General features: G+C 39.1%; 3 protein-coding genes across 4 annotated transcripts in view; all 3 read right to left on the bottom strand.

Moving 5' to 3' along the window:
* The window catches only part of LOC114428658 (uncharacterized), a 28645-nt gene extending 27042 nt beyond the window's left edge, over positions 1–1603 (bottom strand). For both annotated transcript variants that reach the window (XM_028397262.1, XM_028397261.1), the window contains exons 1-3: positions 1468–1603; positions 1273–1323; positions 90–184 (exon numbers count right to left, since the gene is read on the bottom strand). The gene's annotated coding sequence lies outside the window, so the exon portion shown is untranslated. The remainder of the gene's footprint in view (positions 1–89; positions 185–1272; positions 1324–1467) is intronic.
* A 604-nt stretch (positions 1604–2207) lies between these two features.
* On the bottom strand, positions 2208–12988 carry LOC114428659 (uncharacterized). Its single transcript, XM_028397264.1, has 4 exons — positions 12853–12988; positions 12658–12708; positions 11475–11569; positions 2208–11378 (listed from the first exon to the last, which is right to left on the bottom strand). Exon 4 carries the CDS (start codon positions 11348–11350, stop codon positions 2621–2623), a length of 8730 nt encoding a protein of 2909 aa, XP_028253065.1. The 5' UTR covers positions 11351–11378; positions 11475–11569; positions 12658–12708; positions 12853–12988; the 3' UTR covers positions 2208–2620.
* Positions 12989–13790: 802 nt separating this feature from the next.
* LOC114429240 (uncharacterized) lies at positions 13791–24580 on the bottom strand. Its single transcript, XM_028398183.1, has 4 exons — positions 24445–24580; positions 24250–24300; positions 23067–23161; positions 13791–22970 (listed from the first exon to the last, which is right to left on the bottom strand). The coding sequence occupies exon 4, from the start codon at positions 22940–22942 to the stop codon at positions 14207–14209; it is 8736 nt and encodes a 2911-aa protein (XP_028253984.1). The 5' UTR covers positions 22943–22970; positions 23067–23161; positions 24250–24300; positions 24445–24580; the 3' UTR covers positions 13791–14206.
* Positions 24581–25325: the final 745 nt, after the last annotated feature.

Raw genomic sequence — 25325 nt, 5'->3', positions numbered from 1 at the left:
CAGCAAAAAATAAAACACTTAAGGATTAAGCATTTTACCATCGTCCACAACATATATGTAAGGATGTTGTGTTTAAGCTTGTTACAAACCTTGTAAAGCTTAGCCAAATCTTGCTCCGACATGTCTGGCCTTCAGTCTTTGCGTACTACATGGGTGTTTATCCAACATGTATCCAACTTGAACTCTAAATCACAAATTTGTGAATTAATTCACAGAAAAATGATATTTTGTCATTATAGTAGTGGCTTAGGTTAAGGCCTAAGAAACACAAAAAACCTGCATGGCATCTGTTGCATGTAGGCATCTGGTGTTTGCCGCATAGGGATAACTTTTTCCATAGAATCAGAAAATTCATTATTTTATCCATCTATATATAGTGGGGTTATCATAATTGCTGCAAATCTGATTGAGACATGGAGGGTCTGGATTTACCTCTATGTGACCTGGAGGTTACATTACATGATGAACGCCACAAAACAACTTGGTACAAGGAAAGGTGGGATATCCGATATCAATAATCCTACAAACGATGACAAGGTGATCATGGGTGCTATTGGATAAGATACATTGCATTTAAATTATGAGAAGATGCATCTATGTGGATATTTCACAATGACACTTTAGTATAGTCACTGCACAATGCACTGTTTACTTCCATCTTGCACTACTTTGCACACTAGTACCACCTCACTGATCCATGTGGAACCTGTTACACTCTGTTCATATCAGGGTCTAGTTTGCCACTACAGCCACCACTCATGGTCTGTTCTGTTCATTGTATGTCTGTAATGTCATGTCGATTTATAGCCTTACCTTTAGATTACATTATTTACCTTTTTTATTTGACCTCATTTTCTCCTCTGTGAGATAAACATTGCCTAGTTTGATTGCCATTGCTAGGCAATCAAACTAGGCAATGTTTATCTCACAGGACATTCCGGGTCAACTTCAAGTTTTTTTTCAAAACATTTCTGACACACAGAGGCATACGAAGCTCTGAATCGCTCTGATTCTCCAGCAATTCAGAGCAATTCTTCACATCAGCATTCAAAGCAATGCTTTCAGCTGCAGCAATCAAACTTGCATTTTCTTAAGGAAATGCCCTTTTCTAGTTATTATACGTTTTATGTGTGCACCGATCACTAAGGCAAATTCCTAGTAATGTGAATCCTCTTCACTTACATGGCAATACACACGATTCTGATTCTGATATTAAAGCCATCAACAAGTTTGTGCAAATCCAACAACAACAAAAACAGAACTGGTAATAACCTGTTATTGATCCGGTGTATCTGGACGTCTTCAAGGTTTCTTCTTCTGGCTCTACAATAAGAGTGGTTACCGTTATCAGCTTATTATTATCACACATAATAATACATATAATGGCGTGCAAGCTAACTTCACATAATGATTCTCTCTACTACTACTTCTAAAATTCGTACCATGAGTGCTGTAAGTATGTTTTACCTTAAGTTGGCTGTTAGCAGTCAACAGTCGCACCAACAGTCTTCCCAATTATTTGCGTTATTCCAAACCACGTCTTTTTTTGCCTCACAACGATTCTCAAGACTCCTAAAAAACATTCGGCTAACAGGAAGTGACGCAACGGCACTTAATCTTCTTCTTCTTTTAAGTATATTGGCGATTGGCAGCCAATTTCCGCCACCTACCGGACTGGAGTGTGGACAGGAGAAGAGCAAGCTGACTTCAAAATAAATGGATCATAAAAGTCTTTCTAAAAAATTACCACTACGATTACGAACTGCCTACCTGCATATTTCCACCACTAGTTATAAAATTCTACAAATAAATGAGAATTCCCTTCCATTGAGAAAAATAAAAATAATGACAAAATGTCAAGGCACTTTTATTTAGTTTGTATTCTTCAAATAAAATACATTTATTTATCCATGTCAATCAGATTAGGTGGATAATCTGACTCCTGAAGAGAAGAGGAACCAATCCAGCAGCCTGGGCGAGTGTGGACTGGAAATGCACAGTCAAACCTTTATAACTCATTTAATTCCAACTGATTGTTTTATGCTAGATAGTTAAAAACTATTAAGATAATCCAGAATAATTAATTCAACACAATCTGATATTAAATATTATTTATAAATGATTAACCTTAAAATGATGACACCTGATGAGAAGCCTACAACAATTACAACTACAGCTGTACATAAATGAAAATGATAGCCATCTGCATGTATTCAGAAACAGAATTTATTATAGGACATATATAGGTAGATATTTTAAAATCACAGTCACAGTTTTTTACACCTTGTTCTAAAGAAAAACAATCAGTAGAAAAATATATACAACAATGACTATGACAGGGTCAGAAAGAAACAATAATAAACCCAGAACGAAAAAAAAAGGATAAAGAATATTGTTGCTTTCACCTGCTTGCAGGAGAAAGCGGCAAGTACATAACAATGGTACATTTTGGTCAATCCTACCCATTCTTTCAGGCTCTGAACCCTCATTTAAATATTTTGAGCAGAAAATACACACCCCTTAAAGAACTGAGACCAAATTGCGGTTAAGTACTGCTTATCTACTCCCACTGATGTGTCTAGTGTAAACACGTGCTTCTTTTGTAGACTTTTTTTTTGTATTACGGATCATATTCTTCTTTAATGGTCACTTCAATTTCTGCGTTTGAGTGATCTTTGGAGGAGCCAAGGTCAACCAGCATATCTTCTTGCTCCTCTTTGATAGATATATTCACAGGATTATGAGACATAGGTATCACTTGAACTGGTATGAACCCTGTCACTGGGACAAAATATGTGGTGGCCGTTCCTGCAGTTATGGGACCCACAATGTTAGAACATGGTGGTAGCATTCTAAAGCCTTCAGATGCTGTCGGTGGGGCAAAGAGGAAATACTGGACATTCTCTGTCTCTGACCCTGAGACTGATTTAGTCATCAAGGTATTTTCACAAGATCCTGCAGATTTACTTTGACCCAGATGCGTAACACCCACAATGTTTGGCTCTGCTGTTGCTTCAACAGTCCGACCCATATCTGGTTTCACATCGACATAACATGTCTCCTCTTTAACCTGTAAGTTTCCTGGAAGATTATCACACATCTCCATCTTTATGTCATGATGTGTTTGGGTCCCAACACCAGTGACGCCATCATTTTTAAATATGACATCACTGGGAGGAGAGAGTTGCGAGGTGCCTGAACAGCTCTGCATTTCCGCCTGTTTGTGACTTTTATTTTTTTTTCTGTGCGGTTCTTTGCGGTGTTTCTTATCAAACACAAACGGTAACTTGAAGACTGTATCTTCACCACCAGATTTATTTTTCCATTTCTTGAGTGCAATTCTGAATCTGCTTGCAGTTTCTAGAGAAAATTCCCATTTCCTGTGATGTTGTGAGCTAAGATCGAAGTTATAATCCAGGATGTCATACAAAAAGCCGGGGAAATACTCTATGTGTTTCTTAGATATAAATTTTTGAATCTCCAATATTACAGGTATTGTCAGGAGGTTCAAGTCCAGTTTTACTTTGTTTTCTGATTTTGATGTCACATCCAAGTCCAGACCTATTTCACTGCAAAGAGGATATAGTTTTTCAACACTCAAATGACTTGCCATATTATCACTCAGTGCAGCTTTTTTGTGTTTTTGTAATTTTTGTCTTTTGATTGCTTTCTTCCTTTCAATTTTCAGTGCATCCTCTGAAGAAGGTGTGGGACTCCTTGTTTGTAAGACAAAAACTTCATCAAACCAGCTAGGAGTGTCAGGGCAGAACTGGGAGGGATGTATGTTCAAGTTCTGCATATCCAAGTGGAAGTTGTGTGCAAGGACATCACCAAGAATTTTCTGTTTTTTTCCAGACAGTGTTTTGGCAAAAGAACAAACCTCCCTGATAGTTGTCCATGTCAATAAATCCATGTCAAGGCTTTCTTTTGGGTGGTCTTTGTCCACACACAGGTTTAAACCTATGTTTTCACAGTGAGGATACAATCTCAATAAGGCCTCCGATGCTGGGAAATCAGAAACTAGGTCCATAACAGGTTTTTGTGTTGTGCAGTCAGCAGATATGGTGTCAGTTTTGGTGTGTGCATCATAATGAAAGATGTGATCTGGATTAGACTCATCCTGACGAAATGCATAATTTCTGTCTTGATAGCATTTAGGGCAACATGGAGCATTTCCCACTACGGATTTGGGGTCAGGGATTTCAAAAGCATGGTTTCTTTTAAGGGTCGTGGCCCTTTTTGCTTTCATAGCTACAACGTTTTTCATGAGCTCCTGTGCATAGGCGCTTCGATGTAGCTCTCCCCTCAAGTTTAGGTCAAAATTAAACTCCAGTATCTCAGTCATAAAATCTTTCTTGGAAGACACCAGTGCTTTGGCAAAAGTCTGAAGTTCAATCATGATGCCATTGGTCAGCAACTTTGGGTCAAGATCTCGTTTTTCTCCAGATCCTATGTTAAAATCAATGCCCAACTTCTTACATCTGGAATAAGAATACAAAGGGCAATGTTCTCCATGAACTGAGAGGATCTGCCGAACACGATTAGCTCGCAATGTCCACAGGAATGAATCACGGTCATGTTCTTCTGCGTCAATGACCCTACTGAAATTATGGTCTTTTACAGCTTGAGTTAGAACAGCACTGTGTTCTCCTTCATTGGGTTTGGGCTGGCATGGCAGTTGTTGGAGAACTATAGGGTCACTGTGCAAGTGCAATGGCGTCACATGACGTGAAATGGTCGCTAAATTCACTGTGTCATTTGCAGCAGGAATTTGAGCAAGAATGTTTTGAAACAGCTCACAATCTATGCTGGGCAAATCAAGATCAAAGTTATGTCTGAGGATATCAAAACAAATGTCGTCAAATGTTCCACACAGCTTTTCTGCAAAGGCTGCCACTTCGGTCATTGCTCCTTTAGTGAGTCTGTGGATGTGAAGTTTTTTATTGTGTTGACTGTTGCCAACATTTAGCTTCATCCCAATGTCCTTACAGAAGGGATAGGGATCCACACTTGAAGTTGTTTGAGCCTGTGAAACTGGTTTAGTTTTGACATGTGGATCAGGCCCAGCAGGTGAATCAGCTTTAGTGTGAGGATGAGCTTCAGCAGACAATGGATCGGGAAGTTCAAAAACCTCTTTTGAGAATTTGACGGCATCCTCACAACTTTGAAGCTCTCTTAGTTTTTTCATCAGTTCACATGTAAACACATCTTCATGGTGTACCCTGCCCAGGCATAGGTCAAAGTTGTTTTCAAGAATTTTCATGATGAAGTCTGGCTGGGATGAACTCATTGCTATAGCAAATTGTGCAACTTTGAATAGGACAGAATGAGTCAAAATGTCAGCACTGAGGTTTTGCTTAGGCATAAATCCAACATTGAATTCCAGATAAACTTTCTTGTTGAAGAACCGACAGTGATCTTTACACTGGTCAAAGAGGATTTTCTTTACACGATTAGCACGCAACTTCCACATGTTGCTCCTTGTTCCTATTTCTTCTTGTATCATGTCACATTCATTTGGTGCAGTTGTTGGAAGGAGAATCTGTTGTTCATGTGCTTGTTGTTTGCTGTCATCAGACTGACTTGCAAATGGTGGGGCTACATTTATTTCAGAATTTGGTGTGTTGTGTAGGTCATCCTCATCTGCCCCGTTCTCTGAATCTGTGGTTTCATCAGTTTCACTATCACTTTCCAGCAGTGCTCTTTCCTTTTTTCTTTGCATCATCAGTATTCTTTTTGTTACTGCTTTCTTTCTGTCACTCCCCTGCATGTCAAGAGTCCACGTTTTCTTTATGGGATGTTTACAAAACTGTTGATCAATCGTATAAACTTCATTAAACCAGGCAAGGCCTCCCTCAAATGGTTTATGTTTGAAACGCAGAACAAAACGCTTGGAAGGTTTCTGCAGGTCAAAGTTGAAGTTGTGGACAAGGATATCTAAAACAATCCTGCGTCCTGTTCCACACAGTCTATTGGCAAAAGAAAATAGCTCTAACATAGCTGCAGCAGTTATTTCATGTGTTTTAAGTTTTTCTTTTGGATGGTTGTTGAACAAACAGAGGTTTAAACCTACTTTACTGCACTCACGGTAGCAGCTGAAGAAGGAATCTGATGCCTGGAATGTAGAGATTGTGTCCATTACATGTCTTTGATTTGTAGAGTCTGCATTACCAGAGTCTGTGTCAGTAATGACATGCAGATTATGATGAAACATGTCATTTGGCTCAAAAACATCCTTAAGAAGCATCTGGTTTCTATCTTGGCAACACTTGGAGCAATGTGGAGTATATTCCTTTATGCATCCTGGGCCAGGGATTTGGATCGGGAGTTTTTTAAGAGGGACTGATCGCCTTTTTGTCTTAATTTTCATAAACTGACTCAAAAGTTCTTCTGCATAGGCACTGCGAAGATGCTCAGTGTTCAGATTTAGATCAAAATTATACTCCAATACCTCAGTCATGAAATCTGTTTTAGATGACAGCAGTGCTGAGGCAAAAGTGTGAAGTTCAACCATGACTCCATTGGTCAACAACTTTGGATCAAGATTTTTTTTAATTCCAGATCCGACATTAAAATCAATGTCCAATTTCTTACATCTTGAGTAAGAAAACAGAGGGCAATGTTCTTCATGACCTGAGAGGATTCGCTGAATACGATTAGATCGCAGTTTCCACAGCACTAAATCGATGCCATGTTGTTGTTCGGTGTCAGCAGATATCCTTCTGTTTTGTTCTGTGGGTGCCCGGGGAGGACAAACACAGTTTTCTTCCAAGTCTGTATTGTTTTGATATTGCAGTTCTTTGAGTACAGATGCATCCCTTAAGTTACATTTACTGTCCTTATAGTGGGAGGGTAGATAGCATGCTAGATTCACTATGTCATTTGCAGCAGGAATGCGCCTAAGAATGTTTTGAAAGAGGTCAGAGTCTACACTTTGCAAATCAAGATCAAAGTTGTGTCTGAGGATATCAAAACAAATCTGCTCAAATGATCCACATAGCTTTTCTGCAAAGATTGTGATTTCGGTCATTGCTCCTTTAGTCAGTTTGTTGATGTGGAGTTTTTGATTTGGCTGACCGTCGCTTACATATAGCTTCAGACCAATGTCCTTACAGAAGGGATATTGATCCACACTTTCCTGTTGAGTTGTTCCATCTTCAGCATGTGAGCCAGGCTCAGCATCAAAGTGTGAATCAAGAGGAACATCATATGTTCCTGTTCCTGTCATGCAGCTGAATTCAAGATTTCCCTCATCAACAATCTGATATTCCATATCTTCTGATGACATTGGAACAGGAAGTTCAAACACCTCTTTTGAGAATTTGACAGCATCCTCACAGTTCTGAAGTTTTCGTGCTTGTGTCATCATTTCACATGAAAAAACATGTTTATGGTATTCACTCTGTAGGCCAAGGTTAAAGTTGTTTTCAAGAATGTCCATGATAAATTCTGACTTTGATGAATTCATTGCTAAGGCAAAAAGAGCAACTTTGTACAGACAAAAATATTTCAGTTGGTCAGGATGTAGGTTCTGCTTTGGTGCAAATCCAACATTGAATTCTAGATACTTTAGCTTCCAAGTATTGTCTTTCATCAAAAGGTCATGTCGTATCATTTGAAGGTGGATTTGTTTTACACGTTTGGAACGCAACTTCCACATGTTGCTTTCTGGTCCTATTTCTTCTTGTATCATGCCACATTCATCTGGTGCAGTTGTTGGAAGGAGCATCTGTTGTTCATGTGCTTGTTGTTTGCTGTCATCAGACTGACTTGCAAATGGTGGGGCTACATTTATTTCAGAATTTGGTGTGTTGTGTAGGTCATCCTCATCTGCCCCGTTCTCTGAATCTGTGGTTTCATCAGTTTCACTATCACTTTCCAGCAGTGCTCTTTCCTTTTTTCTTTGCATCATCAGTATTCTTTTTGTTACTGCTTTCTTTCTGTCACTCCCCTGCATGTCAAGAGTCCAGGTTTTCTTTATGGCATGTTTACTAAACAGTTGATCAATCGCATAAACTTCATTAAACCAGGCAAGGCCTCCCTCAAATGGTTTATGTTTGAAATGAGGAACAAAATTATTGGAAGGTTTCCGCAGGTCAAAGTTGAAGTTGTGGACAAGGATATCTAGAAAAATCCTGAGTCCTGTTCCACACACTCTTTTGGCAAAAGACAATAGCTCTAACATAGCTGCAGCAGTTATTTCATGTGTTTTAAGTTTTTCTTTTGGATGGTTGTTGAACAAACAGAGGTTTAAACCTACTTTACTGCACTCACGGTAGCAGCTGAAGAAGGAATCTGATGCCTGGAATGTAGAGATTGGGTCCATTACATGTCTTTGATTTGTAGAGTCTGCATTACCAGAGTCTGTGTCAGTGATGACATGCAGATTATGATGAAACATGTCATTTGGCTCAAAAACATCCTTAAGAAGCATCTGGTTTCTGTCTTGGCAACACTTGGAGCAATGTGGAGTATATTCCTTTATGCATCTTGGGCCAGGGATTTGGATCGGGAGTTTTTTAAGAGAGACTGATCGCCTTTTTATATTCATTTTCATAAACTGACTCAAAAGTTCTTCTGCATAGGCACTGCGAAGATGCTCAGTGTTCAGATTTAGATCAAAATTATACTCCAATACCTCAGTCATGAAATCTGTTTTAGATGACAGCAGTGCTGAGGCAAAAGTGTGAAGTTCAACCATGACTCCATTGGTCAACAACTTTGGATCAAGATTTTTTTTAATTCCAGATCCGACATTAAAATCAATGCCCAATTTCTTACATCTTGAGTAAGAAAACAGAGGGCAATGTTCTTCATGACCTGAGAGGATTCGCTGAATACGATTAGATCGCAGTTTCCACAGCACTAAATCGATGCCATGTTGTTGTTTGGTGTCAGCAGACATCCTCCTGTTTTGTTCTGTGGGTGCCCGGGGAGGACAAACACAGTTTTCTTCCAAGTCTGTATTGTTTTGGTATTGCAGTTCTTTGAGTACAGATGCATCTCTTAAGTTACGTTTACTGTCCTTATAGTGGGAGGGTACATAGCATGCTAGATTCACTACGTCATTTGCAGCAGGAATGCGCCTAAGAATGTTTTGAAAGAGGTCAGAGTCTACACTTTGCAAATCAAGATCAAAGTTGTGTCTGAGGATATCAAAACAAATCTGCTCAAATGATCCACATAGCTTTTCTGCAAAGATTGTGATTTCGGTCATTGCTCCTTTAGTCAGTTTGTTGATGTGGAGTTTTTGATTTGGCCGACCATCACTTACATATAGCTTCAGACCAATGTCCTTACAGAAGGGATAGGGATTTACACTTTCCTGTTGAGTTGTTCCATCTTCAGCATGTGAGCCAGGCTCAGCATCCAAGTGTGAATCAAGAGGAACATCATATGTTCCTGTTCCTGTCATGCAGCTGAGTTCAAGATTTCCCTCATCCACAATCTGATATTCCATATCTTCTGATGACATTGGAACAGGAAGTTCAAACACCTCTTTTGAGAATTTGACAGCATCCTCACAGTTCTGAAGCTCTCTTGTTTGTGTCATCATTTCACATGAAAAAACATGTTTATGGTATTCACTCTGTAGGCCAAGGTCAAAGTTGTTTTCAAGAATGTCCATGATGAATTCTGACTTTGATGAATTCATTGCTAAGGCAAAAAGAGCAACTTTGTACAGACAAAAATATTTCAGTTGGTCAGGATGGAGGTTCTGCTTCGGAGCAAATCCAACATTGAATTCTAGATACTTTAGCTTCCAAGCATTGTCTTTCATCAAAAGGTCATGTTGTTTCATTTGAAGGAGGATTTGTTTTACACGTTTAGCACGCAACTTCCACGTGTTGATCATTGATTCCATTTCATCTTGTATTATGTCACATCCATTTGTTGGAGTTGTTGGAACGAGCATCTGTTGTTCATCTCTTTGCTGCTTGCTTTTATCAAACTGACTTGTAAATGGGGGGACCACATTTATTTCAGAATTTGTTGTGTTGTGTAGGTCATCCTCATCTGTCCAGTTCTCTGAATCTGTGGTTTCATCAGTTTCTACATCACTTTGCAGCATGACTGTTTCTCTTTGTATCTGCAGTTGTTTTTGCCTTACTGCTTCCTTCACATCACTTCTCTGGTTAGCAAGACACATTTTCTTCCTGCAAGGAAGTTCTTCCGACATGTCCTGAAAAGCATAAGCTTCGGTGAAGTGTGACGTTGAAGTTGGAGGAATGTATGTTTGATTTTCATCTTTGAGATGACTGCTGTCATCAGACTGACTGGAAAATGGTTGATCTGTGTTTGTAGTAGATTCCTGGAAAAGGTTCTCTTCTCTTTTTAAATCAGACTTTCTTCTTTTAGTTACTTCCTCGTTACGATTTAGTGGGGCCTCTAAACAGGACTGTCGTGGTCGTTTTAAGGGGTTTGTCTGAATTGAAAATGGTTCATTTTCAAACTGTGGACCCAATTTGGCACTGGCAACGGCAAATTGTTTTCTCCTTTTCAGTAGATGTAATATTGAGGACCAAACTTGTTTTTGTCCCTGCTGACTTTTGACATCAAGTTCAAAATTATAATCCAAGACATCAAGAACAATGGAGCTGTAGGATGCATTCAGCAGTGTACTGAAGTCTACAAGTTCTAACATGACTGCTTTCGTCAACAGATCCGGATCCAGGTGCTGTTGTGACTCAAGGTCAAAACTCAAACCAATCTCTTGACAATAGGGAAATGAGAGTGCACAAGCATCTGCTTTCATGTCTTCTGTTGCACCTAACCACTCCATTTGATCTTCATCACTGTCATCAGCATGGAATCCATCCACCTTTTCTGTTTTGGCTTCATCTTCTCCATAATCAGTCTCCGTTAGCTCCTGTAAACTGTTAGACTGGTGCTCTGCAGATCCCACACTCTGTCCATTTTCAATACTGTTTGTACATGAAGGCACACTCAATGTATCAAAAAGAGGAAAAGCTTCGTGTTTGTTTTGAAGAGGTGTTCTGATAAGGTCTTTGAGTTTAAGCAGAATGCGTTTTGTAAAATCAGCCCGTTGTTGTTCGTTTTCTAATCCAAGATCAAAATTCTTCTCTAAAATGTTTGTGATCAAATGCCTTTTACTCTCCTTAACTGTTTTTGCAAAGTCACAGAGCTCCAGAACAACACCATTTGTCAGTAGTCCTACATCCTTTTTTTTCTTTGTGGTGGATTCAACATTAAAATCCAAGCCTATCTTATTGCTACAAAGAAATGGTTCTGGGTTTCTTGAATACTTCCTTACATGCATGATGCGCCATTGCCACACGGTGTTGGCAAAAATCCCTCTTCTGTTCGGATTGCATTCCATTTTGTCCATCTTCAACAAGCCAGTCAATATTCAATCCCTGTATTCAGCAAAAAGGAAAACACTTAAGGATTAAGCATTTTACCATCGTCCACAACATATATGTAAGGATGTTGTGTTTAAGCTTGTTACAAACCTTGTAAAGCTTAGCCAAATCTTGCTCCGACATGTCTGGCCTTCAGTCTTTGCGTACTACATGGGTGTTTATCCAACATGTATCCAACTTGAACTCTAAATCACAAATTTGTGAATTAATTCACAGAAAAATGATATTTTGTCATTATAGTAGTGGCTTAGGTTAAGGCCTAAGAAACACAAAAAACCTGCATGGCATCTGTTGCATGTAGGCATCTGGTGTTTGCCGCATAGGGATAACTTTTTCCATAGAATCAGAAAATTCATTATTTTATCCATCTATATATAGTGGGGTTATCATAATTGCTGCAAATCTGATTGAGACATGGAGGGTCCGGATTTACCTCTATGTGACCTGGAGGTTACATTACATGATGAATGCCACAAAACAACTTGGTACAAGGAAAGGCGGGATATCCGATATCAATAATCCTACAAACGAGGACAAGGTGATCATGGGTGCTATTGGATAAGATACATTGCATTTACATTATGAGAAGATGCATCTATGTGGATATTTCACAATGACACTTTAGTATAGTCACTGCACAATGCACTGTTTACTTCCATCTTGCAGTACTTTGCACACCAGTACCACCTCACTGATCCATGTGGAACCTGTTACACTCTGTTCATATCAGGGTCTAGTTTGCCACTACAGCCACCACTCATGGTCTGTTCTGTTCATTGTATGTCTGTAATGTCATGTCGATTTATAGCCTTACCTTTAGATTACATTATTTACCTTTTTTATTTGACCTCATTTTCTCCTCTGTGAGATAAACATTGCCTAGTTTGATTGCCATTGCTAGGCAATCAAACTAGGCAATGTTTATCTCACAGGACATTCCGGGTCAACTTCAAGTTTTTTTTCAAAACATTTCTGACACACAGAGGCATACAAAGCTCTGAATCGCTCTGATTCTCCAGCAATTCAGAGCAATTCTTCACATCAGCATTCAAAGCAATGCTTTCAGCTGCAGCAATCAAACTTGCATTTTCTTAAGGAAATGCCCTTTTCTAGTTATTATACGTTTTATGTGTGCACCGATCACTAAGGCAAATTCCTAGTAATGTGAATCCTCTTCACTTACATGGCAATACACACGATTCTGATTCTGATATTAAAGCCATCAACAAGTTTGTGCAAATCCAACAACAACAAAAACAGAACTGGTAATAACCTGTTATTGATCCGGTGTATCTGGACGTCTTCAAGGTTTCTTCTTCTGGCTCTACAATAAGAGTGGTTACCGTTATCAGCTTATTATTATCACACATAATAATACATATAATGGCGTGCAAGCTAACTTCACATAATGATTCTCTCTACTACTACTTCTAAAATTCGTACCATGAGTGCTGTAAGTATGTTTTACCTTAAGTTGGCTGTTAGCAGTCAACAGTCGCACCAACAGTCTTCCCAATTATTTGCGTTATTCCAAACCACGTCTTTTTTTGCCTCACAACGATTCTCAAGACTCCTAAAAAACATTCGGCTAACAGGAAGTGACGCAACGGCACTTAAACTTCTTCTTCTTTTAAGTTTATTGGCGATTGGCAGCCAACTTCCGCCACCTACCGGACTGGAGTGTGGACAGGAGAAGAGCAAGCTGACTTCAAAATAAATGGATCATAAAAGTCTTTTTAAAAAATTACCACTACGATTACGAACTGCCTACCTGCATATTTCCACCACTAGTTATAAAATTCTACAAATAAATGAGAATTCCCTTCCATTGAGAAAAATAAAAATAATGACAAAATGTCAAGGCACTTTTATTTAGTTTGTATTCTTCAAATAAAATACATTTATTTATCCATGTCAATCAGATTAGGTGGATAATCTGACTCCTGAAGAGAAGAGGAACCAATCCAGCAGCCTGGGCGAGTGTGGACTGGAAATGCACAGTCAAACCTTTATAACTCATTTAATTCCAACTGATTGTTTTATGCTAGATAGTTAAAAACTATTAAGATAATCCAGAATAATTAATTCAACACAATCTGATATTAAATATTATTTATAAATGATTAACCTTAAAATGATGACACCTGATGAGAAGCCTGATCTGTAGGGGGCAGAATTTCTCACTCACTCTCCTTCATGTAGTCCCATGAGCACACAGAGCTGCACATATGCTGCTCAGTTTCCTGCACATGCTCAGACAGTGTAATCAGATCTAAAACAATAACTCCTCTTAGAGGGTGGCTCCCTTATTCATTGGTCTCCAAAGGAAATAAGAGTAGTGCACCACCTGCAGACCAATTTCAGTATTACAACTACAGCTGTACATAAATGAAAATGATAGCCATCTGCATGTATTCAGAAACAGAATTTATTATAGGACATATATAGGTAGATATTTTAAAATCACAGTCACAGTTTTTACACCTTGTTCTAAAGAAAAACAATCAGTAGAAAAATATATACAACAATGACTATGACAGGGTCAGAAAGAAACAATAATAAACCCAGAACGAAAAAAAAAAGGATAAAGAATATTGTTGCTTTCACCTGCTTGCAGGAGAAAGCGGCAAGTACATAACAATGGTACATTTTGGTCAATCCTACCCATTCTTTCAGGCTCTGAACCCTCATTTAAATATTTTGAGCAGAAAATACACACCCCTTAAAGAACTGAGACCAAATTGCGGTTAAGTACTGCTTATCTACTCCCACTGATGTGTCTAGTGTAAACACGTGCTTCTTTTGTAGACTTTTTTTTTGAATTACGGATCATATTCTTCTTTAATGGTCACTTCAATTTCTGCATTTGAGTGATCTTTGGAGGAGCCAAGGTCAACCAGCATATCTTCTTGCTCCTCTTTGATAGATATATTCACAGGATTATGAGACATAGGTATCACTTGAACTGGTATGAACCCTGTCACTGGGACAAAATATGTGGTGGCCGTTCCTGCATTCATGGGACCTACAATGTTAGAACATGGTGGTAGCATTCTAAAGCCTTCAGATGCTGTCGGTGGGGCAAAGAGGAAATACTGCACATTCTCTGTCTCTGACCCTGAGACTGATTTAGTCATCAAGGTATTTTCACAAGATCCTGCAGATTTACTTTGACCCAGATGCGTAACACCCACAATGTTTGGCTCTGCTGTTGCTTCAACAGTCCGACCCATATCTGGTTTCACATCGACGTAACATGTCTCCTCTTTAACCTGTAAGTTTCCTGGAAGAAGATTATCACACATCTCCATCTTTATGTCATGATGTGTTTGGGTCCCAACATCAGTGATGCCATCATTTTTAAATATGACATCACTGGGAGGAGAGAGGTGCGAGGTGCCTGAACAGCTCTGCATTTCCAACGCCTGTTTGTGACTTTTATTTTTTTTTCTGTGCGGTTCTTTGCGGTGTTTCTTATCAAACACAAACGGTAACTTGAAGACTGTATCTTCACCACCAGATTTATTTTTCCATTTCTTGAGTGCAATTCTGAATCTGCTTGCAGTTTCTAGAGAAAATTCCCATTTCCTGTGATGTTGTGAGCTAAGATCGAAGTTATAATCCAGGATGTCATACAAAAAGCCGGGGAAATACTCTATGTGTTTCTTAGATATAAATTTTTGAATCTCCAATATTACAGGTATTGTCAGGAGGTTCAAGTCCAGTTTTACTTTGTTTTCTGATTTTGATGTCACATCCAAGTCCAGACCTATTTCACTGCAAAGAGGATATAGTTTTTCAACACTCAAATGACTTGCCATATTATCACTCAGTGCAGCTTTTTTGTGTTTTTGTAATTTTTGTCTTTTGATTGCTTTCTTCCTTTCAATTTTCAGTGCATCCTCTGAAGAAGGTGTGGGACTCCTTGTTTGTAAGACAAAAACTTCATCAAACCAGCTAGGAGTGTCAGGGCAGAACTGAGAGGGATGTATGTTCAAGTTCTGCACATCCAAGTGGAAGTTGTGTGCAAGGACATCACCAAGAATTTTCTGTTTTTTGCCAGACAGTGTTTTGGCAAAAGAACAAACCTCCCTGATAGTTGTCCATGTCAATAAATCCATGTCAAGGCTTTCTTTTGGGTGGTCTTTGTCCACACACAGGTTTAAACCTATGTTTTCACAGTGAGGATACAATCTCAATAAGGCCTCCGATGCTGGGAAATCAGAAAGTAGGTCCATAACAGGTTTTTGTGTTGTGCAGTCAGCAGATATGGTGTCAGTTTTGGTGTGTGCATCATAATGAAAGATGTGATCTGGATTAGACTCATCCTGACGAAATGCATAATTTCTGTCTTGATAGCATTTAGGGCAACATGGAGCATTTCCCACTACGGATTTGGGGTCAGGGATTTCGAAAGCATGGTTTCTTTTAAGGGTCGTGGCCCTTTTTGCTTTCATAGCTACAACGTTTTTCATGAGCTCCTGTGCATAGGCGCTTCGATGTAGCTCTCCCCTCAAGTTTAGGTCAAAATTAAACTCCAGTATCTCAGTCATAAAATCTTTCTTGGAAGACACCAGTGCTTTGGCAAAAGTCTGAAGTTCAATCATGATGCCATTGGTCAGCAACTTTGGGTCAAGATCTCGTTTTTCTCCAGATCCTATGTTAAAATCAATGCCCAACTTCTTACATCTGGAATAAGAATACAAAGGGCAATGTTCTCCATGAACTGAGAGGATCTGCCGAACACGATTAGCTCGCAATGTCCACAGGAATGAATCACGGTCATGTTCTTCTGCGTCAATGACCCTACTGAAATTATGGTCTTTTACAGCTTGAGTTAGAACAGCACTGTGTTCTCCTTCATTGGGTTTGGGCTGGCATGGCAGTTGTTGGAGAACTATAGGGTCACTGTGCAAGTGCAACGGCGTCACATGACGTGAAATGGTCGCTAAATTCACTGTGTCATTTGCAGCAGGAATTTGAGCAAGAATGTTTTGAAACAGCTCACAATCTATGCTGGGCAAATCAAGATCAAAGTTATGTCTGAGGATATCAAAACAAATGTCGTCAAATGTTCCACACAGCTTTTCTGCAAAGGCTGCCACTTCGGTCATTGCTCCTTTAGTGAGTCTGTGGATGTGAAGTTTTTTATTGTGTTGACTGTTGCCAACATTTAGCTTCATCCCAATGTCCTTACAGAAGGGATAGGGATCCACACTTGAAGTTGTTTGAGCCTGTGAAACTGGTTTAGTTTTGACATGTGGATCAGGCCCAGCAGGTGAATCAGCTTTAGTGTGAGGATGAGCTTCAGCAGACAATGGATCGGGAAGTTCAAAAACCTCTTTTGAGAATTTGACGGCATCCTCACAACTTTGAAGCTCTCTTAGTTTTTTCATCAGTTCACATGTAAACACATCTTCATGGTGTACCCTGCCCAGGCATAGGTCAAAGTTGTTTTCAAGAATTTTCATGATGAAGTCTGGCTGGGATGAACTCATTGCTAAAGCAAATTGTGCAACTTTGAATAGGACAGAATGAGTCAAAATGTCAGCACTGAGGTTTTGCTTAGGCATAAATCCAACATTGAATTCCAGATAAACTTTCTTGTTGAAGAACCGACAGTGATCTTTACACTGGTCAAAGAGGATTTTCTTTACACGATTAGCACGCAACTTCCACATGTTGCTCCTTGTTCCTATTTCTTCTTGTATCATGTCACATTCATTTGGTGCAGTTGTTGGAAGGAGAATCTGTTGTTCATGTGCTTGTTGTTTGCTGTCATCAGACTGACTTGCAAATGGTGGGGCTACATTTATTTCAGAATTTGGTGTGTTGTGTAGGTCATCCTCATCTGCCCCGTTCTCTGAATCTGTGGTTTCATCAGTTTCACTATCACTTTCCAGCAGTGCTCTTTCCTTTTTTCTTTGCATCATCAGTATTCTTTTTGTTACTGCTTTCTTTCTGTCACTCCCCTGCATGTCAAGAGTCCACGTTTTCTTTATGGGATGTTTACAAAACTGTTGATCAATCGTATAAACTTCATTAAACCAGGCAAGGCCTCCATCAAATGGTTTATGTTTGAAACGCAGAACAAAACGCTTGGAAGGTTTCTGCAGGTCAAAGTTGAAGTTGTGGACAAGGATATCTAAAACAATCCTGCGTCCTGTTCCACACAGTCTATTGGCAAAAGAAAATAGCTCTAACATAGCTGCAGCAGTTATTTCATGTGTTTTAAGTTTTTCTTTTGGATGGTTGTTGAACAAACGGAGGTTTAAACCTACTTTACTGCACTCACGGTAGCAGCTGAAGAAGGAATCTGATGCCTGGAATGTAGAGATTGGGTCCATTACATGTCTTTGATTTGTAGAGTCTGCATTACCAGAGTCTGTGTCAGTAATGACATGCAGATTATGATGAAACATGTCATTTGGCTCAAAAACATCCTTAAGAAGCATCTGGTTTCTGTCTTGGCAACACTTGGAGCAATGTGGAGTATATTCCTTTATGCATCCTGGGCCAGGGATTTGGATCGGGAGTTTTTTAAGAGGGACTGATCGCCTTTTTGTCTTAATTTTCATAAACTGACTCAAAAGTTCTTCTGCATAGGCACTGCGAAGATGCTCAGTGTTCAGATTTAGATCAAAATTATACTCCAATACCTCAGTCATGAAATCTGTTTTAGATGACAGCAGTGCTGAGGCAAAAGTGTGAAGTTCAACCATGACTCCATTGGTCAACAACTTTGGATCAAGATTTTTTTTAATTCCAGATCCGACATTAAAATCAATGCCCAATTTCTTACATCTTGAGTAAGAAAACAGAGGGCAATGTTCTTCATGACCTGAGAGGATTCGCTGAATACGATTAGATCGCAGTTTCCACAGCACTAAATCGATGCCATGTTGTTGTTCGGTGTCAGCAGATATCCTTCTGTTTTGTTCTGTGGGTGCCCGGGGAGGACAAACACAGTTTTCTTCCAAGTCTGTATTGTTTTGATATTGCAGTTCTTTGAGTACAGATGCATCCCTTAAGTTACATTTACTGTCCTTATAGTGGGAGGGTAGATAGCATGCTAGATTCACTATGTCATTTGCAGCAGGAATGCGCCTAAGAATGTTTTGAAAGAGGTCAGAGTCTACACTTTGCAAATCAAGATCAAAGTTGTGTCTGAGGATATCAAAACAAATCTGCTCAAATGATCCACATAGCTTTTCTGCAAAGATTGTGATTTCGGTCATTGCTCCTTTAGTCAGTTTGTTGATGTGGAGTTTTTGATTTGGCTGACCGTCGCTTACATATAGCTTCAGACCAATGTCCTTACAGAAGGGATATTGATCCACACTTTCCTGTTGAGTTGTTCTATCTTCAGCATGTGAGCCAGGCTCAGCATCAAAGTGTGAATCAAGAGGAACATCATATGTTCCTGTTCCTGTCATGCAGCTGAATTCAAGATTTCCCTCATCAACAATCTGATATTCCATATCTTCTGATGACATTGGAACAGGAAGTTCAAACACCTCTTTTGAGAATTTGACAGCATCCTCACAGTTCTGAAGTTTTCGTGCTTGTGTCATCATTTCACATGAAAAAACATGTTTATGGTATTCACTCTGTAGGCCAAGGTTAAAGTTGTTTTCAAGAATGTCCATGATAAATTCTGACTTTGATGAATTCATTGCTAAGGCAAAAAGAGCAACTTTGTACAGACAAAAATATTTCAGTTGGTCAGGATGGAGGTTCTGCTTCGGAGCAAATCCAACATTGAATTCTAGATACTTTAGCTTCCAAGTATTGTCTTTCATCAAAAGGTCATGTCGTATCATTTGAAGGTGGATTTGTTTTACACGTTTGGAACGCAACTTCCACATGTTGCTTTCTGGTCCTATTTCTTCTTGTATCATGCCACATTCATCTGGTGCAGTTGTTGGAAGGAGCATCTGTTGTTCATGTGCTTGTTGTTTGCTGTCATCAGACTGACTTGCAAATGGTGGGGCTACATTTATTTCAGAATTTGGTGTGTTGTGTAGGTCATCCTCATCTGCCCCGTTCTCTGAATCTGTGGTTTCATCAGTTTCACTATCACTTTCCAGCAGTGCTCTTTCCTTTTTTCTTTGCATCATCAGTATTCTTTTCCTTACTGCTTTCTTTCTGTCACTCCCCTGCATGTCAAGAGTCCAGGTTTTCTTTATGGCATGTTTACTAAACAGTTGATCAATCGCATAAACTTCATTAAACCAGGCAAGGCCTCCCTCAAATGGTTTATGTTTGAAATGAGGAACAAAATTATTGGAAGGTTTCCGCAGGTCAAAGTTGAAGTTGTGGACAAGGATATCTAGAAAAATCCTGAGTCCTGTTCCACACACTCTTTTGGCAAAAGACAATAGCTCTAACATAGCTGCAGCAGTTATTTCATGTGTTTTAAGTTTTTCTTTTGGATGGTTGTTGAACAAACAGAGGTTTAAACCTACTTTACTGCACTCACGGTAGCAGCTGAAGAAGGAATCTGATGCCTGGAATGTAGAGATTGGGTCCATTACATGTCTTTGATTTGTAGAGTCTGCATTACCAGAGTCTGTGTCAGTGATGACATGCAGATTATGATGAAACATGTCATTTGGCTCAAAAACATCCTTAAGAAGCATCTGGTTTCTGTCTTGGCAACACTTGGAGCAATGTGGAGTATATTCCTTTATGCATCTTGGGCCAGGGATTTGGATCGGGAGTTTTTTAAGAGAGACTGATCGCCTTTTTATATTCATTTTCATAAACTGACTCAAAAGTTCTTCTGCATAGGCACTGCGAAGATGCTCAGTGTTCAGATTTAGATCAAAATTATACTCCAATACCTCAGTCATGAAATCTGTTTTAGATGACAGCAGTGCTGAGGCAAAAGTGTGAAGTTCAACCATGACTCCATTGGTCAACAACTTTGGATCAAGATTTTTTTTAATTCCAGATCCGACATTAAAATCAATGCCCAATTTCTTACATCTTGAGTAAGAAAACAGAGGGCAATGTTCTTCATGACCTGAGAGGATTCGCTGAATACGATTAGATCGCAGTTTCCACAGCACTAAATCGATGCCATGTTGTTGTTTGGTGTCAGCAGACATCCTCCTGTTTTGTTCTGTGGGTGCCCGGGGAGGACAAACACAGTTTTCTTCCAAGTCTGTACTGTTTTGGTATTGCAGTTCTTTGAGTACAGATGCATCTCTTACGTTACGTTTACTGTCCTTATAGTGGGAGGGTACATAGCATGCTAGATTCACTACGTCATTTGCAGCAGGAATGCGCCTAAGAATGTTTTGAAAGAGGTCAGAGTCTACACTTTGCAAATCAAGATCAAAGTTGTGTCTGAGGATATCAAAACAAATCTGCTCAAATGATCCACATAGCTTTTCTGCAAAGATTGTGATTTCGGTCATTGCTCCTTTAGTCAGTTTGTTGATGTGGAGTTTTTGATTTGGCCGACCATCACTTACATATAGCTTCAGACCAATGTCCTTACAGAAGGGATAGGGATTTACACTTTCCTGTTGAGTTGTTCCATCTTCAGCATGTGAGCCAGGCTCAGCATCCAAGTGTGAATTAAGAGGAACATCATATGTTCCTGTTCCTGTCATGCAGCTGAGTTCAAGATTTCCCTCATCAACAATCTGATATTCCATATCTTCTGATGACATTGGAACAGGAAGTTCAAACACCTCTTTTGAGAATTTGACAGCATCCTCACAGTTCTGAAGCTCTCTTGTTTGTGTCATCATTTCACATGAAAAAACATGTTTATGGTATTCACTCTGTAGGCCAAGGTCAAAGTTGTTTTCAAGAATGTCCATGATGAATTCTGACTTTGATGAATTCATTGCTAAGGCAAAAAGAGCAACTTTGTACAGACAAAAATATTTCAGTTGGTCAGGATGGAGGTTCTGTTTCGGAGCAAATCCAACATTGAATTCTAGATACTTTAGCTTCCAAGCATTGTCTTTCATCAAAAGGTCATGTTGTTTCATTTGAAGGAGGATTTGTTTTACACGTTTAGCACGCAACTTCCACATGTTGATCATTGATTCCATTTCATCTTGTATTATGTCACATCCATTTGTTGGAGTTGTTGGAACGAGCATCTGTTGTTCATCTCTTTGCTGCTTGCTTTTATCAAACTGACTTGTAAATGGGGGGACCACATTTATTTCAGAATTTGTTGTGTTGTGTAGGTCATCCTCATCTGTCCAGTTCTCTGAATCTGTGGTTTCATCAGTTTCTACATCACTTTGCAGCATGACTGTTTCTCTTTGTATCTGCAGTTGTTTTTGCCTTACTGCTTCCTTCACATCACTTCTCTGGTTAGCAAGACACATTTTTTTCCTGCAAGGAAGTTCTTCCGACATGTCCTGAAAAGCATAGGCTTCGGTGAAGTGTGACGTTGAAGTTGGAGGAATGTATGTTTGATTTTCATCTTTGAGATGACTGCTGTCATCAGACTGACTGGAAAATGGTTGATCTGTGTTTGTAGTAGATTCCTGGAAAAGGTTCTCTTCTCTTTGTAAATCAGACTTTCTCCTTTTAGTTACTTCCTCGTTACGATTTAGTGGGGCCTCTAAACAGGACTGTCGTGGTCGTTTTAAGGGGTTTGTCTGAATTGAAAATGGTTCATTTTCAAACTGTGGACCCAATTTGGCACTGGTAACTGCAAATTGTTTTCTCCTTTTCGGCAGATGTAATATTGAGGACCAAATTTGTTTTTGTCCCTGCTGACTTTTGACATCAAGTTCAAAATTATAATCTAAGACATCAAGAACAATGGAGCTGTAGGATGCATCCAGCAGTGTACTGAAGTCTACAAGTTCTAACATGACTGCTTTCGTCAACAAATCCGGATCAAGGTGCTGTTGTGACTCAAGGTCAAAACTCAAACCAATCTCTTCACAATAGGGAAATAAGAGTGCACAAGCATCTGCTTTCATGTCTTCTGTTGCACCTAACCACTCCATTTGATCTTCATCACTGTCATCAGCATGGAATCCATCCACCTTTTCTGTTTTGGCTTCATCTTCTCCATAATCAGTCTCCATCAGCTCCTGTAAACTGTCAGACTGGTGCTCTGCAGATCCCACATTCTGTCCATTTTCAATACTGTTTGTACATGAAGGCACACTCAATGTATCAAAAAGAGGAAAAGCTTTGTGTTTGTTTTGAAGAGGTGTTCTGATAAGGTCTTTGAGTTTAAGCAGAATGTGTTTTGTAAAATCAGCCCGTTGTTGTTCGTTTTCTAATCCAAGATCAAAATTCTTCTCTAAAATGTTTGTGATCAAATGCCTTTTACTCTCCTTAACTGTTTTTGCAAAATCACAGACCTCCAGAACAACACCGTTTGTCAGTAGTCCTACATCCTTTTTTTTCTTTGTGGTGGATCCAACATTAAAATCCAAGCCTATCTTATTGCTACAAAGAAATGGTTCTGGGTTTCTTGAATACTTCCTTACATGCATGATGCGCCATTGCCACACAGTGTTGGCAAAAATCCCTCTTCTGTTCGGATTGCATTCCATTTTGTCCATCTTCAACGAGCCAGTCAATATTCAATCCCTGTATTCAGTAAAAAATAAAACACTTAAGGATTAAGCATTTTACCATCGTCCACAACATATATGTAAGGATGTTGTGTTTAAGCTTGTTACAAACCTTGTAAAGCTTAGCCAAATCTTGCTCCGACATGTCTGGCCTTCAGTCTTTGCGTACTACATGGGTGTTTATCCAACATGTATCCAACTTGAACTCTAAATCACAAATTTGTGAATTAATTCACAGAAAAATGATATTTTGTCATTATAGTAGTGGCTTAGGTTAAGGCCTAAGAAACACAAAAAACCTGCATGGCCTCTGTTGCATGTAGGCATCTGGTGTTTGCCGCATAGGGATAACTTTTTCCATAGAATCAGAAAATTCATTATTTTATCCATCTATATATAGTGGGGTTATCATAATTGCTGCAAATCTGATTGAGACATGGAGGGTCCGGATTTACCTCTATGTGACCTGGAGGTTACATTACATGATGAACGCCACAAAACAACTTGGTACAAGGAAAGGTGGGATATCCGATATCAATAATCCTACAAACGATGACAAGGTGATCATGGGTGCTATTGGATAAGATACATTGCATTTAAATTATGAGAAGATGCATCTATGTGGATATTTCACAATGACACTTTAGTATAGTCACTGCACAATGCACTGTTTACTTCCATCTTGCACTACTTTGCACACTAGTACCACCTCACTGATCCATGTGGAACCTGTTACACTCTGTTCATATCAGGGTCTAGTTTGCCACTACAGCCACCACTCATGGTCTGTTCTGTTCATTGTATGTCTGTAATGTCATGTCGATTTATAGCCTTACCTTTAGATTACATTATTTACCTTTTTTATTTGACCTCATTTTCTCCTCTGTGAGATAAACATTGCCTAGTTTGATTGCCATTGCTAGGCAATCAAACTAGGCAATGTTTATCTCACAGGACATTCCGGGTCAACTTCAAGTTTTTTTTCAAAACATTTCTGACACACAGAGGCATACAAAGCTCTGAATCGCTCTGATTCTCCAGCAATTCAGAGCAATTCTTCACATCAGCATTCAAAGCAATGCTTTCAGCTGCAGCAATCAAACTTGCATTTTCTTAAGGAAATGCCCTTTTCTAGTTATTATACGTTTTATGTGTGCACCGATCACTAAGGCAAATTCCTAGTAATGTGAATCCTCTTCACTTACATGGCAATACACACGATTCTGATTCTGATATTAAAGCCATCAACAAGTTTGTGCAAATCCAACAACAACAAAAACAGAACTGGTAATAACCTGTTATTGATCCGGTGTATCTGGACGTCTTCAAGGTTTCTTCTTCTGGCTCTACAATAAGAGTGGTTACCGTTATCAGCTTATTATTATCACACATAATAATACATATAATGGCGTGCAAGCTAACTTCACATAATGATTCTCTCTACTACTACTTCTAAAATTCGTACCATGAGTGCTGTAAGTATGTTTTACCTTAAGTTGGCTGTTAGCAGTCAACAGTCGCACCAACAGTCTTCCCAATTATTTGCGTTATTCCAAACCACGTCTTTTTTTGCCTCACAACGATTCTCAAGACTCCTAAAAAACATTCGGCTAACAGGAAGTGACGCAACGGCACTTTCACTTCTTCTTTTAAGTTTATTGGCGATTGGCAGCCAACTTCCGCCACCTACCGGACTGGAGTGTGGACAGGAGAAGAGCAAGCTGACTTCAAAATAAATGGATCATAAAAGTCTTTCTAAAAAATTACCACTACGATTACGAACTGCCTACCTGCATATTTCCACCACTAATTATAAAATTCTACAAATAAATGAGAATTCCCTTCCATTGAGAAAAATAAAAATAATGACAAAATGTCAAGGCACTTTTATTTAGTTTGTATTCTTCAAATAAAATACATTTATTTATCCATGTCAATCAGATTAGGTGGATAATCTGACTCCTGAAGAGAAGAGGAACCAATCCAGCAGCCTGGGCGAGTGTGGACTGGAAATGCACAGTCAAACCTTTATAACTCATTTAATTCCAACTGATTGTTTTATGCTAGATAGTTAAAAACTATTAAGATAATCCAGAATAATTAATTCAACACAATCTGATATTAAATATTATTTATAAATGATTAACCTTAAAATGATGACACCTGATGAGAAGCCTGATCTGTAGGGGGCAGAATTTCTCACTCACTCTCCTTCATGTAGTCCCATGAGCACAGAGCTGCACATATGCTGCTCAGTTTCCTGCACATGCTCAGACAGTGTAATCAGATCTAAAACAATAACTCCTCTTAGAGGGTGGCTCCCTTATTCATTGGTCTCCAAAGGAAATAAGAGTAGTGCACCACCTGCAGA

This window comes from Parambassis ranga, chromosome 24, assembly GCF_900634625.1.
Source record: "Parambassis ranga chromosome 24, fParRan2.1, whole genome shotgun sequence".
Taxonomy (NCBI): Eukaryota; Metazoa; Chordata; class Actinopteri; family Ambassidae; genus Parambassis; species Parambassis ranga.
Note: the sequence above shows the minus strand (reverse complement) of the source record. Positions and strands in the feature narration are given on the sequence as shown.

What these genes read in the sequence shown, in the direction of transcription:
- LOC114428659 (XM_028397264.1), bottom strand. Translation starts at nt 11,350, where the DNA reads ATGGACAAAATGGAATGCAATCCGAACAGAAGAGGGATTTTTGCCAAC.
- LOC114429240 (XM_028398183.1), bottom strand. Translation starts at nt 22,942, where the DNA reads ATGGACAAAATGGAATGCAATCCGAACAGAAGAGGGATTTTTGCCAAC.